Below are 20,263 nucleotides of genomic sequence, written 5' to 3' on the forward strand. Positions count from 1 at the left end.
TTCCATAATTAAATGTTTTGCAACTGACACTCATGTCTTATTTGTTTTATTTACCTGGCTCAACACTGATAAAAAGTAGCCTACTCAATATCGAGGTTTTTGTAACAGTGTGGCAGATTCATGCTTGCGCTGTAATACAGTAATTGGAAGGAAAAAAAAAATTGGAATTTACTGCAACACATTGTACAAGGCAAATTAAACAAGTAAAATTCACTGGCAGGAATAAACACATTCCTATTTTTAAAAAATAACTCGAGTGATTGGAAAACTAAAACATTAGTCTAGATTATTCTGTAGTGTTTATGAAACAGAGGCTGAACAACGTGAGACTGCTGATATTTCCTTTGCATTTATGCAGGTAAAACATATACCACAAAATTTGAACTGTTTCTATACTGTAAAAAAGAGAATCTATTGAACTGTTACAAACTAATGGGGAAAAAACCTGAAACAAAATTTTCCCTTTAAACAAATTATACTCTCGGTACACTTAGTTTGCGTTAACTAAAACATTATACAGCAGAAATTCTAAATGTACCTAATGTCACGAGTCCAGCAGAATATGATTCTGTATTCACATCCTTATTAACAAATAAAGACAATTCTGGCATAACATAATGAAGTATGAAGACTGAATTAATAATTCACTTTTCACAATATAAATTTAGCTCATAACTTTTATTAAGAATTTGTTGCACCAAATACATCAACTATTACAATGTTTCTGCACTGTAAGAAATGCAGTTAAAATACATCACTTTAATTGACATTCTTGGTCCATGACACCTATTGTGAAAAATCAGTCTACTGCACAGAGTATTCTCATTATTTTTTTCCATATTACAAATCACTCAAGAGAAAATATTAAAGTATGAATACACTGCACATCACATTAGTGAACCAAGTATCAACAACAATACACATGATCTTTGTGATTAAAAAACCTATGCCAAACTCAAGAGAAAATATAAATCGCAATACAATGTCATGAGCATTGTTTTTTTTGGAGTATTTTGTTACTGGACTTTAATCACATAAGGAAAAACAGTACTGAGAAGTTTTTTTTTTTTTGCAGACTTTTGCACAATATAATAGCAAGGGGTAGGGCAAACACCTAATGTAAAACTTCAGTGAAATGTTCCTTGACCAGCATTTTGAGCATGGTGATTCAGGTTCTGGAACTGTAGTAACAATTTGGAATAAAATTAAGTCACAGGTTGTAAATTCATTTTTGTTTTAAGTACTGGGATTGGTTGCAGCCAAAAGTCATCATCCCACTGCTACAGTATGCTCAGCCATCCACATGCAGTTTCAGTTCTGGAACTGGCTTTATTTTAAGACTAGGCTGTTCACTCTTTAATGAATCTTAAAGAAACTCTTTATTCACCCCCTCCTCCAGTTCTTTAATATTTACACTGGGTGGATAAACAAGGACCATGGAGCTTCCTGATACCTCAAATCAATCCCCCTTTTTTAATTCATATTGTTTTCTTGTGATCCACAGCTGCCATTCTACACCCATGGAGAAAGTAGTACACAAATTTCCACAAAAACCATCTTGTTTTTGCAGAAATTCTCCAAAGGTGGAGATTGGCAGCCATGGACTATGAGAGAACTATCTGAATGAAAGAAGAGGAATCTGGTAAGGCACCTCAGTGGTCCTGTTTTATCTGTCCAATGTACATGCAAAAGAAGAATTGGAAGGTGTGAACTTACAGTTTCTTGAAGACCCATTAGAGACTGAAAAATCTTGTCTTCATATAAAGGAAGATCCAGGACTGAAACTGCATGTTGATGGCTCTGAGTATAAACCGATCCTGGTGTGCATTATTAAAAAGTGTAGCTTGTGCCATTTTAATCTCATTCATTGAAATAAATTAACATCAGAGTTTTTTAAAAAATTTTGCCTGTATTTCTTGTTAAAACCTGTCACCAATAATGCTTTGGTATTTTGCCAATATAGCGTATAAAGAAATTCACCAGGCATTTTTTATATTTCGTAAAACAAATATTTCTTTTAACAAGGCAAGAACAGAAAGGCAAGAAAGAAAACTACAATGAAACACGTATGGGAATAGGAGGCCAAGTTAGAATGCAAATCAGACAGGTTACTAGGAGGCAAATTTTGAGTAACTATTAAGAATCTGGTAACTTTAGAAGAGTCATAGCAATGAATGGTACACCCTAGTATAGAGACATTAACTATTTTCAGGGTTCTCCAAGCCACTTACACGTGCAAAAAGCTTCACACATGAGCAGGTTGACAAGTCACTGAAGTTCAACAGCTAGCTATGCCAAACAGAAGATAACCACCTTACAAAATCTTTACACAAAAGATGTCCATATATCCTTGTCTGTTCTCAGGCTTTTTTTTTTACTAGTTACCTTGCTCATTTCTAGGCTAATATAGAAATCAAAACCCCATATTTCCTGTATTGGTATCAGCACAGATCAATTTTCCCTAACAATGTGGATGGCAGTGGACTTGAGTAAAATGAAGTATTATTGATCAACTGATAGTCAGCAATAACAGTACTGAAATTTAGACAACCAAATTGAATGTTTGAGGAATGATGCATTTTCTTTTGCAGACAATTTTCAACATTATACAAACAACTTCAAAATACCAAGTGCAAAATGACTAACCATCTAAAATTTGTACTGTGTTTCATAAAAATCTTCAGTGCAGTATGGGTGAGAAAGCTACACTATACTACAGAACTATTAACCAAAGTATGCCAACTAACTTATGCAAGAAGTGCTACCAGAAGCAATGCTAAAAAGTAATGAAAATATGGATTCTAACAAATAACTGAGCACCAAGGAATTATTATTAAAGGACAGATCCAATACGAGTACATTTGCTTTATAGATTATATGTATTGATTTAAACCAGAAACACACAGAGCCAACATGGCATGTCACATGACTATTTTCAACGTCAACAAAGAAACTTCTGAAACACACACACAGCTTCATCATATTACTTTTTTTTTACAAAAAAAAAAAACAAAAACAAAAAAGGCACAAAATAATGACTTCTGAACAGAAATAATATTCAATGTCAAATATCAGAACAGTATCTTCACACGTACTAATAGCTAAAATACTTTACGGTAACAGACTTCATGTTTTTACATTGACGTGGGAGACAAGAAATTCATCTCTCTCAACTCAGATGGTTTTGCACGGAAAAACATTTCCTTCTTGACAAGACCTGGTGAGCTCTCACCATCAGATGAGCTCTGGTCTTCATCTCTAGAACCTTCCGTAGATGTTCGAACAAGTGATGATGAAGATTTATTCCTGCGTACATCACTTTGTTTTCCATCATCTAATGATGATTTCTGAGATGCTGTCTCCTGAATATTTGTTTGATGTGCAGCAATATCTCTCTGTCCCAAAACTCCGGATAAAATCCAGCTTCCAGGGTACTGGGTAGGGACTCCAAATACACCTGTGAAGTACCTGTTCTGTGGTTCCCCCTGTAAAACAACATTTATGTTACTCAGGACTGCTCCTAATTTACTGCTTTCTATTTACATTGCTTCCATTTCAAATTATGCTTGATGAAGGGTACAAAGGACAATTGCACCACGCTCATCACAATATGAATGGACGTGTGTATCTCATGCCTCAATTCTGTGGACAAATCTGCGAATACTTTACAAAAAATTTATTTAGTGGAGGCTTCTGAGAAAATTATTTTACAATATGTGACATTGAATTACTTGTTACAGTATTTTGCAGACTTCATTCTAAAATTTTCAATTAAGAAGAATAAAATCTAGCATTAATAGTTACACAATTTAATGATAGAATATCTTAAGCAAATGCAACATTTAACTATTATAAAAGTAACAAATCTGCAGTACCTACACTAATATTCCTATATTAACATCACTGTCATGATGGTTTCAGAAATTTACCACCCCTTGTTTGAAAGCGAGGTGAAGAGTCCAAATCAAAAGAACCAATTAATTATTAAAGAATTGCATTTCATACTAATCCATCATTGGAACAATTAAGCACAATTGAGGCTATACACATTAACTCATTGCCAACATACTAGTGTTTAGTCACCAAATCCAACAGTTGACAATAACTTTGGTGGTACTCATGATATTCCAACTATATTGCACCAGCACCCTCATCATTAACTGTAAGAACTCCTATAATTACAAATGTAAGAAAACTGACTGACTGACATAAGTGTTGCCAGTAACTAACTTCACATAGATGAATCAAAACTTGAATGCTGGAAATAAAATCACTGAACATCGTATATCTGAAAGAGTAGTGACTAAGTTCTGAAAAACTCACATTTAAAAAGAGGCCATTACACACACTGGTAATAGTTACGTAGTGCCTCTTGCATCATCATAGTTTATGTGCAATACATGTACTAATATGCATCTAAACATTATGATTTTTTATTGCATAACAACTTTTCTGAATTTCACTGGTAGTTTTGGTTTTTACACTAACATGTGCATCAAATATACATGTTTGGCTATGTTACAGATCGCCGTTACCACAGCCTTTATATTGCACTTATTTGTTGGCTTCAACTAACAGCCATACTGTCACTGTTCAACCTAACCTACATCTTGAGATACACTACAGATGACTCCCACAACCAAAGTTTTCAGGCAGGGAATGAGGGAGCAAGAGGAAATGGGCAGCAAATGCACTAGCACACAATTTCTACAATGTGACTGTAGCAAATGGTTAATTCTTTAATCATCAAGAAGACACTGAAGTATATCTCAACTGGTATCTATGCAATACCACTGTTAAGAGAATTATTCCAAGAGCTGCCTGACAGGATTTTAAGAAACTAAACAAAGTTTAATATACCTGATTGACTCTAGTCTTTTTCCCAAATTTAAATACTTGTTCTCACTAATATAACTAAGCTTTGCATTATCTCTTCCTGAGCTCTATGCTGACAGCCACTTTATTTTGGAGTTGAAAATAACAAGCTAGATGAATATATCTTTAAACTGTCACAAACCAACATTAAATTGCAGAAGTGAATACAATTTCAATGAAAAACTAGACCAACAATGAAACAGCTGTGTATTCAGAAAATAGCCCACTATCGCAAAAGTTGCAAGTCCTTTGAGCTGAAATGTCAACAGCACTGAAAAGGGGGGGAGGGGGGGGGGGGGGGACACCCTCAGCAGCTTCCTGAACTTCTGCGAGAAAAATTCCTTTCCGTTGTTCATTATATGATCCTCCCGAATGAGAGTCCAGTGTGCTAACCACTGCACCACCTCTCTTAGTGTTCCCAGTGAGGTGCTCAAATGGTAGTTGCCATTTGTGGACACTATCTCGAACCAAGCACATGCAATGCAATTTCTGACAAGTGCAAGTTGCAAGGGTGGCTGTCTGATCCAAAACGGATGGACTTGCACAGTTATGTTGCTGCAGTTGCCACGTGTCATCCACAGATTGTGGTCTCATTACAGGGAGACAAGGTGGACAAAGTCACCACCACATTATAATCCCATGTGAAGACCAATGTCTAGCTGTCTCTGCAGTGGGGCAGCATGTCCAATCAGACAAATGAGCAAGTTATAAGAAGGAACGTCATGATCCTGACATCAAGTGCCCCCTGACATCTTGCAGCTCACCTTCAGTTTTGCCATTCACACGTCAACTGCAACTTTCGTCATTGGCAAAACGTGTTATTCACAGACGAGTCCAAATATCCTTGGATGTAAGGTGATGGCTGTGATCATATGTGATGACTGGTAAAGGGCAAATGTTGTCCAGAAACCAACAGATTTCCAAGTTTCTGTGATGATGTAGGGTAGCTTCAGTGTTAACAGTCCTTACAGATCTTTTCATTGTCCACTGTCGCCTTACATATCAAGCAGTACATCGAAAAGAGCATGTTGAACAATATGACAGCTCCTGCACATGATTGTGGCCCTGAATTCCTTCTAATGCCAGGCCTATGTAGCACGAATCAGCAAAGATGTCTTGTGAAGCAACAACACTGAAGTAATGGGGTGGTTGGCAGGAAGTCCCGATAAACCTCATCGTACATATGTGGGTCATTCAGAGAAATGTGTTGATGGTCATCCTGTTCCACCACAGACTCTGCAAGAACTCTTTTAGGCAGCTCTAACTGCAGAATGGGTATGGATACCACCGCATGACCTCTTGTAGACTCATACAGAGCATCCCATGTAGGTATCACACAGCGATTAACTGCTCAGTGAAGGCACACAAACAGGTGGGAATTTAAGGAGATGGGACCTGGATAAACTGACTAAACCAGAGGTTGAACAGAGTTTCAGGGAGAGCATAAGGGAACAATTGACAGGCATGGGGGAAAGAAATACAGTAGAAGAAGAATGGGTAGCTTTGAGGGATGAAATAGTGAAGGCAGCAGAGGTTCAAATGGGTAAAAAGGCGAGGGCTAGTAGAAACCCTTGGGTAACAGAAGCAATACTGAATTTAATTGATGAAAGGAGAAAATATAAAAATGCAGTAAATGAAGCAGGCAAAAAGGAATACAAACATCTCAAAAATGATGTCGATAGGCAGTGCAAAATGGCTAAGCAGGGATGGCTAGAGGACAAATTTAAGGATGTAGAGGCTTATCTCACTAGGGATAAGATAGATACTGCCTACAGGAAAATTAAAGAGACCTTTAGAAAAAAGAGAACCACTTCTATGAATATCAAGAGCTCAGATGGAAACCCAGTTCTAAGCAAAGAAGGGAAAGCAGAAAGATGGAAGGAGTATATAGAGGGTCTATACAAGGGTGATGTACTTGAGGACAATATTATGGAAATGGAAGAGGAGGTAGATGAAGATGAAATGGGAGATATGATACTGTGTGAAGAGTTTGATAGAGCACTGAAAGACCCGAGTTGAAAAAGGCCCCGGGAGTAGACAACATTCCATTGGAACTATTGACAGCCTTGGGAGAGCCAATCCTGACAAAACTCTACCATCTGGTGAGCAAGATGTATGAGACAGGCGAAATACCCTCAGACTTCAAGAAGAATACAATAATTCCAATCCCAAAGAAAGCAGGTGTTGACAGATGTGAAAATTACCGAACTATCAGTTTAATAAGTCACACCTGCAAAATACTAACGCTAATTCTTTAAGACGAATGGAAGAACTGATAGAAGCCGACCTCGGGGAAGATCAGTTTGGATTCCGTAGAAATGTTGGAACACGCGAAGCAATACTGACTTTACGACTTATCTTAGAAGAAAGATTAAGGAAAGGCAAACCTACGGTTCTAGCATTTGTAGACTTAGAGAAAGCTTTTGACAATGTTGATTGGAATACTCTCTTTCAACTTCTGAAGGTGGCAGGGGTAAAACACAAGGAGCGAAAGGCTATTTACAATTTGTACAGAAACCAGATGGCAGTTATAAGAGTCGAGGCGCATGAAAGGGAAGCAGTGGTTGGGAAGGGAGTGAGACAGGGTTGTAGCCTATCCCTCATGTTATTCCATCTGTATATAGAGCAAGCAATAAAGGAAACAAAAGAAAAGTTCGGAGTAGGAATTAAAATCTATGGAGAAGAAATAAAAACTTTGAGGTTCGCCGATGACATTGTAATTCTGTCAAGAGACAGCAAAGGACTTGGAAGAGCAGTTGAATGGAATTGACAGTGTCTTGAAAGGAGGGTATAAGATGAACATTAACAAAAGCAAAATGAGGATAATGGAATGTAGTCGAATTAAGTCGGGTGATGCTGAGGGAATTAGATTAGGAAATGAGACACTTAAGGCAGTAAAGGAGTTTTGCTATTTGGGGAGCAAAATAACTGATGATGGGCGAAGTAGAGAGGATATAAGATGTAGACTGGTAATGGCAAGGAAAGCGTTTCTGAAGAACAATTTTTAACATCGAGTATAGATTTAAATGTCAGGAAGTCATTTCTGAAAGTATTTGTATGGAGTGTAGCCATGTATGGAAGTGAAACATGGACGATAAATAGTTTAGACAATAAGAGAATAGAAGATTTCGAAATGGGGTGCTACAGAAGAATACTGAAGATTAGATGGGTAGATCACATAACTAATGAGGAGGTATTGAATAGAATTGGGGAGAAAAGGAGTTTGTGGCACAACTTGACTAGAAGAAGGGATCGGTTGGTAGGACATGTTATGAGGCATCAAGAGATCACCAATTTAGTACTGGAGGGCAGCGTGGAGGGTAAAAATCGTAGAGGGAGACCAAGAGATGAATACACTAAGCAGATTCAGAAGGATGTAGGCTGCAGTAGGTACTGGGAGATGAATAAGCTTGCACAGGATAGAGTAGCATGGAGAGCTGCATCAAACCAGTCTCAGGACTGAAGCCACAACAACAGAAGGCACACATTACTGAAGCTCTCTAAGTCTAATAAAAAGCACCTAGAATGACTATGCGAATGATTTTTCTACTCTGTTACACATTTCATTTCTTTTTATTTAAACAATGAAGGACGTAATGTTATGTTTTGTTTTCTACTTAATTTGTGAAACACAGGACTATCATTTTGTAACATACCCACTCCTCAATTATTGCTCAATAAAGTATGGCGGACACCTGAACTCCTGTTTCCGTAATTGTTTCGAGCAGTGTACACTGATAAGCCAGAACATTATGACCATCTACCTGATAGCTGGTATGGCCATCTTTGGCATGAATAACAGTGGCAAAGCGTCATGCCATGGAAGCAAAGAGGCCTCGGTAGGTCACTGGAGGGAGCTGACACCACATTTGCACACCCCAAAGTCACCAAATTCCCGTAAATTCCAGGAATGGAGGGCAATTAGCTCTCACACTGATGTGTTCAATCAGGTTCAGATTTGGCGAGTTGGGGAGGGCCAGCAAAACAAATGGACCTCTTCACTGTGATCCTCGAACCACTCAAAACACACACTTGCCTCTAACATGGCACTGCTGTCAGCTAACAGAATCGTTGTGAAGCGATGTATGTGGCCTGCAACTGTGTGTGATACTCCTTGGTTGTCATGGTGCCCTGCACGAACTTCGCTGGACCCATGGATGCCTACATGAATGTTCTGCAGAGCATCAAGGAACCACCACCACCACCACCACCACCACCACCACCACCACCACCTTTTCTCCGTTCTGCAGTACAGATATTAAGGACTTTTTCTCCTGGAAGAAGATGGACTCATGCCCTCCCATCGGCATGAAGCAGTTATCTGTATTCATCAAACCACGCAATGCTCTGCCACTGCACTAAAGTCCACTACCAATGGTCATGCACCCATTTCAGTTTTATTTACCGATGATGGGGTGTTAACGTTGATATACACATGGGTCATTGGCTGCAGAGCCCCATCATTAGGAGTTTTCAGCGCACTGAGCTCAGACACTTTTACTCTGCCAGCATTAAAGTTTGATGTTACATCTGCCACAGTTCACCACCTATCTGCCCACCCTATGACGTCCAGCATCTGTAAAAGAGGTGGCCGCCCAACCCCACGAAGTCTGGATTTGGTTTCAACATATGTTGAAGACACCACATCACTTTTCGAACACCCAACAAGTCATGCAGTTCCCAAAATCCTCATGCCAAGTCTCTGGGCCATCACAATCTGCCCTATGTCAAACTCAGATTGTGCACCTTTCCCATTATACACATGTACAGCACACTCAATGATACTACATTCAGTATACATGTGTGACTAGCAGTCATTCCTCACCCCTCGCCAGGTGACTGCTATCACCTGGACGGGTTTATATCAATAGCAGGTTAGTGGTCATAATGTTCTGGCCGATCAGTGTCATTTCAACACATACAAAAAGTTACACCTAATTTCCTCACAACAAAAATATCTTTTGTTCTTTCTTGTGTTACAACAACAGTTTTTCCCTTTCAAAACAGTACATGTTTACAAATTGTTTTTCCAAATAAAGTTGTTCTTTCCACATTTTTCAATGCACACACAACTACGTTATCAACTGTGCTAACGTTTTGTGCATTTTTCCACTGTGTGACAAGTGATCTTAGAGGCTGCACACATCGATATATGAGCATGTAGCTTTTCTTCTGAGGCAGCTGCAGATGAATAAGTAAAGCAAAAAAAGTTGAATATAGTTTAAGTTAGACGTATCTGGAGTCCGCTCATAAAAGCTACACACGACTTCCTTGTGTGCAAGCGATTCACTACAAATGTTTACTCACAAACAACGCAATCTGCTTTGCCAAGAAATATTTGTGATATAAATGCATCTACTAGCATTCTAAGATGGAGTGGAGTATAAAGATGAACTAAATACTTACTGACTGCTCGGAATGTTATCTGAAGTTGAATGGTGCCACTACACTGACTACTTAGTTTTCACTTTGCTGTAGGATATCCCACATTGCACCAATCATACAAATGTGAAAACTAATCACCTGCATCTTACAGACAGCATCCAAAAACATTTGTCTACTTTACTTTCTTCATAATTTGCATTGGTTGATCGGCATTTTTGGTACCCACATTTGCTCACAATTTACAACCTTTTTCCTTCGTGACAACCATGTACTCAGTGGTGTTTCCAACATGAGGAAAGTCAGGTAGAGAACTGGTTGTCAATCAGATGGTAGGTTTTTGTTTGTTTGTGCACAATTTCACCTGTCTTGACATTCAAATCTCCACCTTGCAAATCTATACAGCCACGCAAAACCTTCACACTTACTAACCTTTTCTTCATTTATCACTGCATGTCCATAATCTAGGCACAACTGATGAATTTGAGTAATTTTACATACTTTTATACATGAAAGACTTATTACAGCATGCACTTTGCAAATGGCTGGAGCAACAATTTTTGAAACCCATGTCTGCTTTCATCTATTGTCTAACAGCTATAGATTCAAAACAATCATTTCTGTGCCACTAAAAATCATTGGGAGACACTGCAGTAATTTTACTTTATTATGAAATGTCAACATTTAAATTTAAGCAGTCAGATCTTACTCTTTGAATGAGGCTCAGGCCATTGCCAACTTTGATTGTGCTCGTCTGTCCCAAGTGAGGCAATGAAGGAAGGTTAAGTAAAGAAACATCTGGACAAAGATGTTCATCTCAGTTACGCACAGGAAAAGCCCGCCATGGCCTTTAAGAATCCATCCAGTGAAGCGACAGGGATGATTAATGAAAATCTAAATCAGCATAACCAGACAGGGATTTGAATCCCCTTCTAAAATAAGGAGGCCAATTTGTGAAACAATGCACCATCAATCTGTGTGAAACACTGGTGGCACCAAAATCACCTAATTAATATTAAATCCACGGTATTTGAATTAAAACAACTGCATTTTCCATAAAGTGTAAAACATGCATTTTTGTCAGATTTTTGACATATATAATGAACTTCTGAAAATGTGCAAAATTGCTATGAATTTTTTTTAGTAATGGTCTTTATGTAAATAGTGACAACTGGATGGAGATTGTAGCACTGCATCAATGTGTTCAAACAGGTGTGAAAGTTTTGAGACAAAAGTATACAGCACAATAGACCAGTCACACTTTGTAACTAATGTCAATGGTAGTGGTTACTTAAGAATACTGCTGCCTCTGCCAAACAAAACCAAATGAGGAGCAAATGCTATACACAATACCATAATGGATATTGAACTAACAATAAGGAATCATATCAGTAGTACAAAGCTAATACTGGATGAGCCTGGTGTACCAAGCAAATTTGTCAAGTTTTAACTCACCAATACAATCAAACATTAGCTACAAAGTTTTTCAAAGCAGAGTCCTTGGATAAACAGTTCTCGGTTTAGCTGCTGCGTCAAATATGGATCAAATCTCAAGCTTTCTAAGATTGCCTCTGCCATCATTGTCAAGAGGCTAACTAACTGCCACGAAAGTGGTGACTTGATTACGCCATAGTATCACGGAAATGGCATGTAGCCAAGATCTCTGTCCACAGAACTACAAGACTGTCTTCCTCTGTGCTGTTTCTTTATCAACTGCACAATTCCACACATTGCTACATACTTTCACATCTCATTCTCCAACTCAGCCCACCTGTGTATGGCGGGGCAGGAAAGAAGAAGTGCACGCTTAATCACCCATTAATGGACGTACCTTTTACAATCCAGTTCAGTTCAGAAGAGATTTATGCTCAACACACCAGTATACAGAGTCGGGACTATTTCAGACGAGGACCACCTCGGCTCCTAGATTAACCATCTGACAATGGCGTTAATGGGGAATGGTTATTCTGTGATATTAGGACAATGCCACTGAGGAAACCACAAATCGACACTATTCAACCAAGCCAGGAGGACCAACCTATGGCGCGGCTTCCATTCTGTGGTGCAACAACTAGCAAAATCCACGAAAATAGAAGAAACATTGTTATCTATTAAAGGTAATTTCAGCCCAAGAGTAAAGAGATTTCTTGCGAGTGTGGTAAAAGTTACTTGGGCCGGTCTATACAGAGTGTTGCCAATCCCTGTGTTAAGCATCCACGTCACCCTGAATACAGTAATTTCGAAAAATTAGCAATGGTATAGCACAGTCTGTTAAACCTAAGATTTAGTTTGAATTAACCAGCATTGTGGCTCACACTTCAAACTATTGGTATCTGTGATTAGACAAGCCATGGAAATCAGACTATGACAAATAGCTCAATACAGATACCAGTACACAGTTAGCAATTCATGGAAGTGTGTACTTGATAATAGAAGAGCACATCCCTTAGTTTACTGCCTGATGCAAGTGATTGCTTACAAGTGACTACAGATTGTGTGTGCAAATGTTATCTATGGACAGGTAGCAACATCTCAATAAGCACCATTCCCATGATATTGTGCGATCACTCAACCACATACCATATTTTGGGCATAGAAGTTGGAGCCTCACCAGTTCCATGCAAGAGTTACTCCCTGATGATAACAATGCTGCAATTTTATGCAGCAACTAAACCGAAAACTTTCTGTTCACTATCAGACATTGCAATCATTGACAATACTACAACTACATAAACTGTGGCAAACACTGTCCAGAACAAGAAGCATTACATTGAAAAAAATATAATTTAAATAATTTTGTATGCCTGTAGATATATGTAATCAGTGCTGGTTCAGACAAATTAACATCATACCATGTCAAACTACACAATGAGCTAGAACAAAACAGCACATCCGATCTCCAGTATATAGAAAGGCTGCTTCACATAACCACCCCCTCCCTTTTTTCCGTACTTTAACGGTGCACTAAGGTACTGTAGACCAATGGGATTTCAGTGTGTACCAGGACTGCAGACATATCCCCGTAAACATAAAATTACATGATTTCAATTTCTCAATGTGATAATTACAGGTTTATAGCTAGCACTCTTAAGAGATGTTTATAAATTACTGATCTACACATAAAATCATAACTTGTCCATTGAAATATTGCCCAAAAGCTATTCCAAGTACACTGTTACTACAATATGCCCCCCCCCCCCCCCAAAAAATTTGATCATGTCCTTCCCGAGCCATACAGCCTTTACATGTTATTACCTTCCTTTTTCACACTTCCACAACTAATCACACAGTGTGAGCAATGTTTATGACTGCCACTATTGACTTAAAATTTAACAGCATGTATACGGACATGACCATTAGAAATGAGAAAGTGAAATTTTTCACAACTATAGTAACAAAGCAATGTTATCACTAAAATTGTACCTGTTTCTTTCTCTGCAGTTTAGGGGATACACTTGGCGAGCCAAGCGGGCTTGTTGGGAGAGATTTGCTGTTGCGCCTGTGACGTTCTTTTGGTGGCATGGCTTGTTCAGCTCCTCGCAATGTCAACCTGTTACCCGCAATCATTTGCTGTGCAACTTGCACTACTGATTTGCCACATGCAGCAGCTTCTCCCACATATCCATCGTCTGTTCCCTGTGATTTGTTGACTCTTGACTGCATCTGCGTTGCACCTCCTACTAATGAGGAAGTATTTTCTGTAAATTAACACATTGAACTAATATACTGCAAGCAACTATTTGGCATTGTTCAGAAAGGGGGGGGGGGGGGGTAGAGAGGTAGAGAGAGAGAGAGAGAGAGAGAGAGAGAGAGAGAGAGAGGAGAAAAACATTATGCCTGAAGATCTGAAACCACAGAACACTTTTGTTACAGTAAAAAGCTCCTTTGAACACTTAAACTTTTAAATCAACGTGCTTAAGAGGGTTTTGACCATTTTCTGGAAATTGTCTAATATCATTTTATACTTCTAACATGCTTTTCTTTCCTTTTGAATTTCAGTACTCTTATATAAAAATGGAACTGAAATTCAAATAATTTGAATGCCCTCTAAAACACTCCATTCACATCGTGTGATGCCTCTGAAGTCACTGGCTAGCTTGCTGCTGCTACTGTCATAATGCTAATTCACAGCAATGTCTTGTTTTGGAATTTGTGTTTCTGAAAATGGGTTACAAATGGTGTGTAGTACTTTACTGTACAAATACATCTGTAAAAACTCCTGAAACATTGTATTCGCGTGTTCTAGAGAATGAGATGATGCATAATATGTGGTTGCACTGTAATGGCAAATGCATGAAGTCCATAACTTACATCTGAGGTATGATCTCCCACTGTTATAATGAAGGATTGTGTCACTCAATGAAATCTAACTCTTTGTAAAAATTGTCTTTCACCTAATTACATCTCAATTATTTGGTAGTTCATTTCTTGGAGTGGTAAGCCATCTAATTTTGTATAACGATACCCATAGATCGCTGGTTGGTTCGAATCCAACTCGAAAGAAAGTTTTAACTTATTTGTGAAACAACTCTACAGTCCTCTCACATATTAAAACCAAACCACACTACTACAATTAGTTCTCGCCACCACTATTTTAGTATTTCGTGTAAGAGTTTTCAAATATATGACCCTTCCAGGATTGAAGCATGTGACCTCTTTCTCTGAACTTTAATGTGCTATCTACTGCACTTGGAACGCCTGCTGAATGAGGCATCTCTGTTCTGTCTTCTACACAGAAAATCAGTACCGCCTTCTACACAGAAAATCAGTACCGCCTTCTACACAGAAAATCAGTACCGCCTTCTACACAGAAAATCAGTACCGCCTTCTACACAGAAAATCAGTACCGCCTTCTACACAGAAAATCAGTACCGCCTTCTACACAGAAAATCAGTACCGCCTTCTACACAGAAAATCAGTACCGCCTTCTACACAGAAAATCAGTACCGCCTTCTACACAGAAAATCAGTACCGCCTTCTACACAGAAAATCAGTACCGCCTTCTACACAGAAAATCAGTACCGCCTTCTACACAGAAAATCAGTACCAAATTTTGCCAAAAATAATTCTATTATGCTTTGGGTCATAGTTTATGATTGATAGTCGACAATCTAGTTATAATGTACAGACACATTTGCGGAAGTTCTTCAGTTCCTTAGTTTTGAGCAGGTTTAATGATGTTTTGCAAGAAGCAGGGAAAAGGATGTCCATCATTGCACACATCGCCACTCTAAATGGGAGCAGTATAAACTGCTCAACTTTCGCAAGGCTTCCACGATCAGTGTTCACAAAATTCCTTTCTATTGTTCCTTAAAAGTTTTAATTGCATTTTCCATCATTAAATCACTATACTGTTTGCAGTAAAAGTACGTAAAACCCGAACTTCGGCTAATGCTCCTACAACACCAGTAAAGCTTCATCTTACTCCTAGTCTGACGTCACCAGAGTATCGACAAACAACAGCGTTTTCTATCACATTACCAGATCTCGATATTCAAGTTTTAATTAGATTAAAATAACACACATCTTGTGAGAATATTTGTCACAAATGCTATTAAAATGTTACAATCAACAAATAATAACAATCCGAAATATTTTTGTTAACACAGGAAAGTAGCCTATTCTTGCAACATTATAAAGATAGTAACTGAGTTTCCATGACCATGCAAACTTCATTCATTATAAACCTCCACCTGCCACAGTATGAGAACCAATTTCATTCAGAAAAGATTATGAAAGCGAAAGTGCTTTAAACAAATCTAGTTATTACAGGTATATGTGAACTAATTCACAGTGCTTCTGTTTAAGAGATGAATGCTTGCTTACAACTAAAATCTGCTAATTTGTGGCAGTGTGGATGGACCATGATATTTTGTAGAATGGTGGTATTGTTCAGCAGGACTAACTACTACTAGTTTCCAGAAATGAACATCCTACCCACACATTCCTGAAGACCCAGAATGGTCTAAATACTTTAGTCCCACTACTGACATACCATCAATCAGAGGCAGTGCAACCTGAGAAAGCAGCCATGGCGTACCGCCTCGGACGCTGTTTCGACACTGCATTATTTGTATTTGTGAGCAGCAATTAACTGTCTGTCCAAATGAATGGTCTTTTCAAACTGGCTAATTCCACAGCAGACCATCCAGTGGCAGAAACTGCTGAGCAGATAATTCTATTTCAACAGCTACGTTACAACCCTCGCCATCTGGATCCTTTCCTCAAACACCAGTTTTTTTGGACAATGCTAATGGGAGTTGTTCTTGCAATACACCCTTTATCATCATAATCACCCCCAACTACCTCCACTTGCCGCCTCCTGCCCCACGCCCATGCCCACACTGCTCTAGGACCCCAACTGCACTTGTCTTGCACCCACATCATCTTCCCTGAAGCCTCCTGTTTCTTTGACTTGAGTCCCCTTCCAGTACACTCCTCCACATCCACATTATCGTCTCACCCATAACACAAACTGACTTATGCCGGTCCCTATATCGCACAGTTATTCCATGAGCAAAGGTCAAAAAATGATTTGTCTGAAAGCTAGCAAGTTTTGAGTTGTTTATGTGCCTGTCAACAATTCAAAATTTCTATATGGGGAGTTATTAACTTTGCTCTTAAATTATTTACATTCTGCCAGGACTTCCTGTTACCAACTTCAAATCAAAAAGTTATTGAATCCAAATATAAATACAAGAAAGAAAACACGGAAGGTGTCCTATGCACTGCAGACAAAGCTAATTTTATAAATTTGCAAAAATACGGTAAAACACATTGAAAAGATTTTTGTTTTGCAGTTAATTATTTGAATTATACAAAACTAACTTATTTAATTCGCAGTGTCCTTTTTGTTTGTATCAGAATTCACAAGATTTTATAATTGGTATTACACACACACACACACACACACACACACACACACACACACGGCAATTATAAAGACAATCAGCCAGCAGAAATCTGATGGATTTAAGAAAACTCAAAAAAATATTTTAAAAGTCCATACCTTTTCCATTTGCTTCAGGAATGAATTCTTTGCAAGGCTGTGTGTGTTTTGAGAAATCTCTCTGTTTCAAAGGCTTCTCTTCCAAAACTTCACTGATTGGACGATAACTGTCATTCTCTGGTTGAGCTACAGGCTTTGATTTTGGATAACGTATGTAAAAGAATGTGTCATCGTGTGTAGGTGGTGAAAAAGTTTCCTCTATGTCGTACCTATAAACGACCGACAAAACAAAACATTTAAATGTGAGTAATTTTATACATTTGATTCTGTGAGTAGTTTAATGTGCATTCAGCAAAATTCAAAAACGGAAATGAGAAAGACTTGACAAGTTACAGTGTTATAGGCAGGGATCCTCACCTGGATTCCCAACCTAGTCTGGCACATTACCTTAATAAATGTAAATACCAAAAACTTAAACATTTCTTTACATCACTTAAATTAAAGAGTACTGGAAACATGAAACACACATCTGATACTGCAAATTACAGCAGATTAATAACACTAACTGAAATTTATTGAAAACATATCATGCTAATAAAGAGTTAATTACAAAATTTGAAACACATTATGAATACAACAATTGCGCAAAGTGTGTTTTACATATTTGAATGAAAAATCTCACCTATCACCAATCTTTGATTTCATCCACTGTGGAATAGAAATGCCAGAAGAAATAGAGCGTTCTGAATCTGTAGAACCCATGGTGGTCAGTTATTTGTTGTAGTCCTTATGAACATGTACAGATGTATGAAGTAGACTTGATCAAATAGATATGCACTTCAGCTGTGTGCCAAACTAGGAGTATGCTTCCAACATTCTGTTAATCTGAGAAACATAATTTGGTTAACAAAAGCAATTTCACAAAGCTGCAGAAGCAAATCAGTCTGTATTAAGCACTTCAAGGCAAAGCAGTATTTTGTGCTAAAGGAATCATATGAACAAACATTACACTACTGTGATTAAAACAGCACTCATAGGAAAGCTATAGGATTTTTTACGTCCTTAGTAAACATAATCCAATATAAATTTAAGAGACATCTACTTAGTCAGCAAATTACATGTTGTCTTCACAGGGGTCAACCAATAATTAAAACAAGATCTTAAATGAATCATCCAGGCCCAACCTTCAAAACACAGAAGGCTGGGGAAAAAAGCCATGCACAAGCTGTTTGTCATCAGCCAATGCAACTAGCACCCATAAATTTTGTTTCAGTAACAGTAAACCATTACAGTTTTCAATTAATTACATGTTAAACATTACATTATCACTCACGTGAATGACAAACACAGTCTAATAGGCCTAACCAAAAAGAATTATTGTGCACACTTAATGTTATTAGGCTCAGCATTTTCAACTACACTTCAAAACTTCAGTATATAGATAATCTCCACTGGTATCAAAGGCTAGAAAAGCCAATTTGGGACAAGATTCCTCATATCAAATATAGGACTATAGAGGATGAAGCATACACTTACAGATGCAAATTCGCTTCAGGTATTCGATATTTTTCACTGCTGCACTTGTTCTCAGCCCAACTGCTGAACAAGTATGAATGTCTTAACTTATGGAGACATGACAGGTAAATAGTGGCTAACCCTATCAATATCAACAGTGTTCATAACTTACTGCAAAAGGGGGCAGAGTGTACTTCATGACCACGAAAAATGTATTATTCACTTTTATTCTGAACATACTTTTAAGGAGAGATGTTTGTGCGTACATTTAATAAAACTGAAAATATGAATATTACATTAATTGCGAAACGTCACAACCTACAGTAGAACTAACTTAAATTTTTGCGTTAAGTTCAACCGAAAAACTTAAAAACAGTTGTGGAATCAAAGAATTCATGAAAAACATTTTTCAAAAATTTACAATATTAAGTGCACGACTACATTACAATATTATCATAAGGTGGCCGTTAAGTACTCTATTATTGGTACTGCTGGGATTAAAATATGAACAGACAGACAAAATGTTTGAGACGAATATTATTGCCGAATCAGAAATTAAATCTTTCATCACACACATTATAGAGAATTAAAAGTGTGCAGTCATGTATTTCTCTCAATGCAGAAGATGAATTTTTTTCAAGTACTTCCACGTGAGTTACGCGCAAATCGCCAGTACCCTGACTAACATATATGTCAACATAAAAGTGTGAAGTAGTTATCAAACACGACGGGTCTCAAAATTTTTAAGACGTATGACATCCACTCATATTTCCGATTTTATCTTCCTAACATTTTAAAAGCATAGGGCATATTCCAGACCAGTTAATTTCAATCATTTGACGAGATCTGGTCTGAATCCAACAATTGTCAAACCAACAAGTTCTTGTTTGTCAGACTGTTCTCCTTGTTAATAAACAGCAAAGTATACAAAAAATTACATCAGAGCAACATCTGAACTCCATGTCAAGGGTACATAACTAAATTTCTCACTGTCATTGCGTGTCATGCTCCCTAACACTTATTAAACACAAATAGTTTATTACTTTTGTATGAAAATACAGTATGCGCCATAATGTCTCCCAAGCACTGACCTTGAAGTTTACATAGATTAGCGACGCAACTTCGCTTACATAATTGGTACAGAGTTCAATCTATATCATCTACATCACGCCTTCCGTATGACAAAAGTATAACGTTGAAATCTTACTTTGCTACGTTTATCCGTCACAGCATTGTAAGTGGCACGACCCATCTTCTTTCCCAAGTTCTACTGGACTACTGCATCACTGCGTCGTTTCTGCATGTCCCACGTATGGAAGTCTTGGCAACGCAGCGCATAAAGACAGTTGAATACAGTAATACACATATTTTGTAATGTAGTGAACTGGGGCTGGGGGAACAATGAAGTATTGCTATCGTTAAATTGAGTTCTGGCCACACTTAAAATTGAATTTAGATTATTCCTTCAATCTATATTTCAAAATATTCAGGTGATACATGCGCCGCAAGAAATCGTTGGCAACACTTGTTCCAGAAAGTTTC

The 20,263-nt window shown here is 37.9% G+C and overlaps 1 protein-coding gene across 3 annotated transcripts; it reads right to left on the reverse strand.

The window, feature by feature from the left end:
• Positions 1 to 659: 659 nt before the first annotated feature.
• Positions 660 to 20,085, reverse strand: LOC124785747. Of its 3 annotated transcripts, none has more exons than XM_047254208.1 (5): positions 19,929 to 20,085; positions 17,889 to 18,091; positions 17,267 to 17,475; positions 13,681 to 13,937; positions 660 to 3,485 (listed from the first exon to the last, which is right to left on the reverse strand). In XM_047254208.1, the coding sequence occupies exons 2-5, from the start codon at positions 17,966 to 17,968 to the stop codon at positions 3,135 to 3,137; spliced, it is 897 nt and encodes a 298-aa protein (XP_047110164.1). In that variant the 5' UTR covers positions 17,969 to 18,091; positions 19,929 to 20,085; the 3' UTR covers positions 660 to 3,134. The 3 variants fall into 3 exon arrangements, with proteins under 3 accessions (XP_047110164.1, XP_047110162.1, XP_047110163.1); XM_047254206.1 differs by having other exon boundaries at positions 13,681 to 13,955; XM_047254207.1 differs by lacking the exon at positions 19,929 to 20,085 and adding an exon at positions 19,765 to 19,783 and having other exon boundaries at positions 13,681 to 13,955.
• Between the last annotated feature and the right edge of the window lie 178 nt (positions 20,086 to 20,263).

Source organism: Schistocerca piceifrons, chromosome 1 (assembly GCF_021461385.2).
Source record: "Schistocerca piceifrons isolate TAMUIC-IGC-003096 chromosome 1, iqSchPice1.1, whole genome shotgun sequence".
NCBI classification, from domain to species: domain Eukaryota; kingdom Metazoa; phylum Arthropoda; class Insecta; order Orthoptera; family Acrididae; genus Schistocerca; species Schistocerca piceifrons.

Excerpts from the sequence above, each read along its gene's own strand:
- LOC124785747 (XM_047254206.1), bottom strand. The coding sequence starts at position 17,968 with ATGGGTTCTACAGATTCAGAACGCTCTATTTCTTCTGGCATTTCTATT. Across the intron at positions 13,956-17,266 it reads TCCTGAAGCAAATGGAAAAG|AAAATACTTCCTCATTAGTA; the intron begins GTATGGACTTTT and ends GTTAATTTACAG. Across the intron at positions 3,486-13,680 it reads AACTGCAGAGAAAGAAACAG|GGGGAACCACAGAACAGGTA; the intron begins GTACAATTTTAG and ends GTTGTTTTACAG.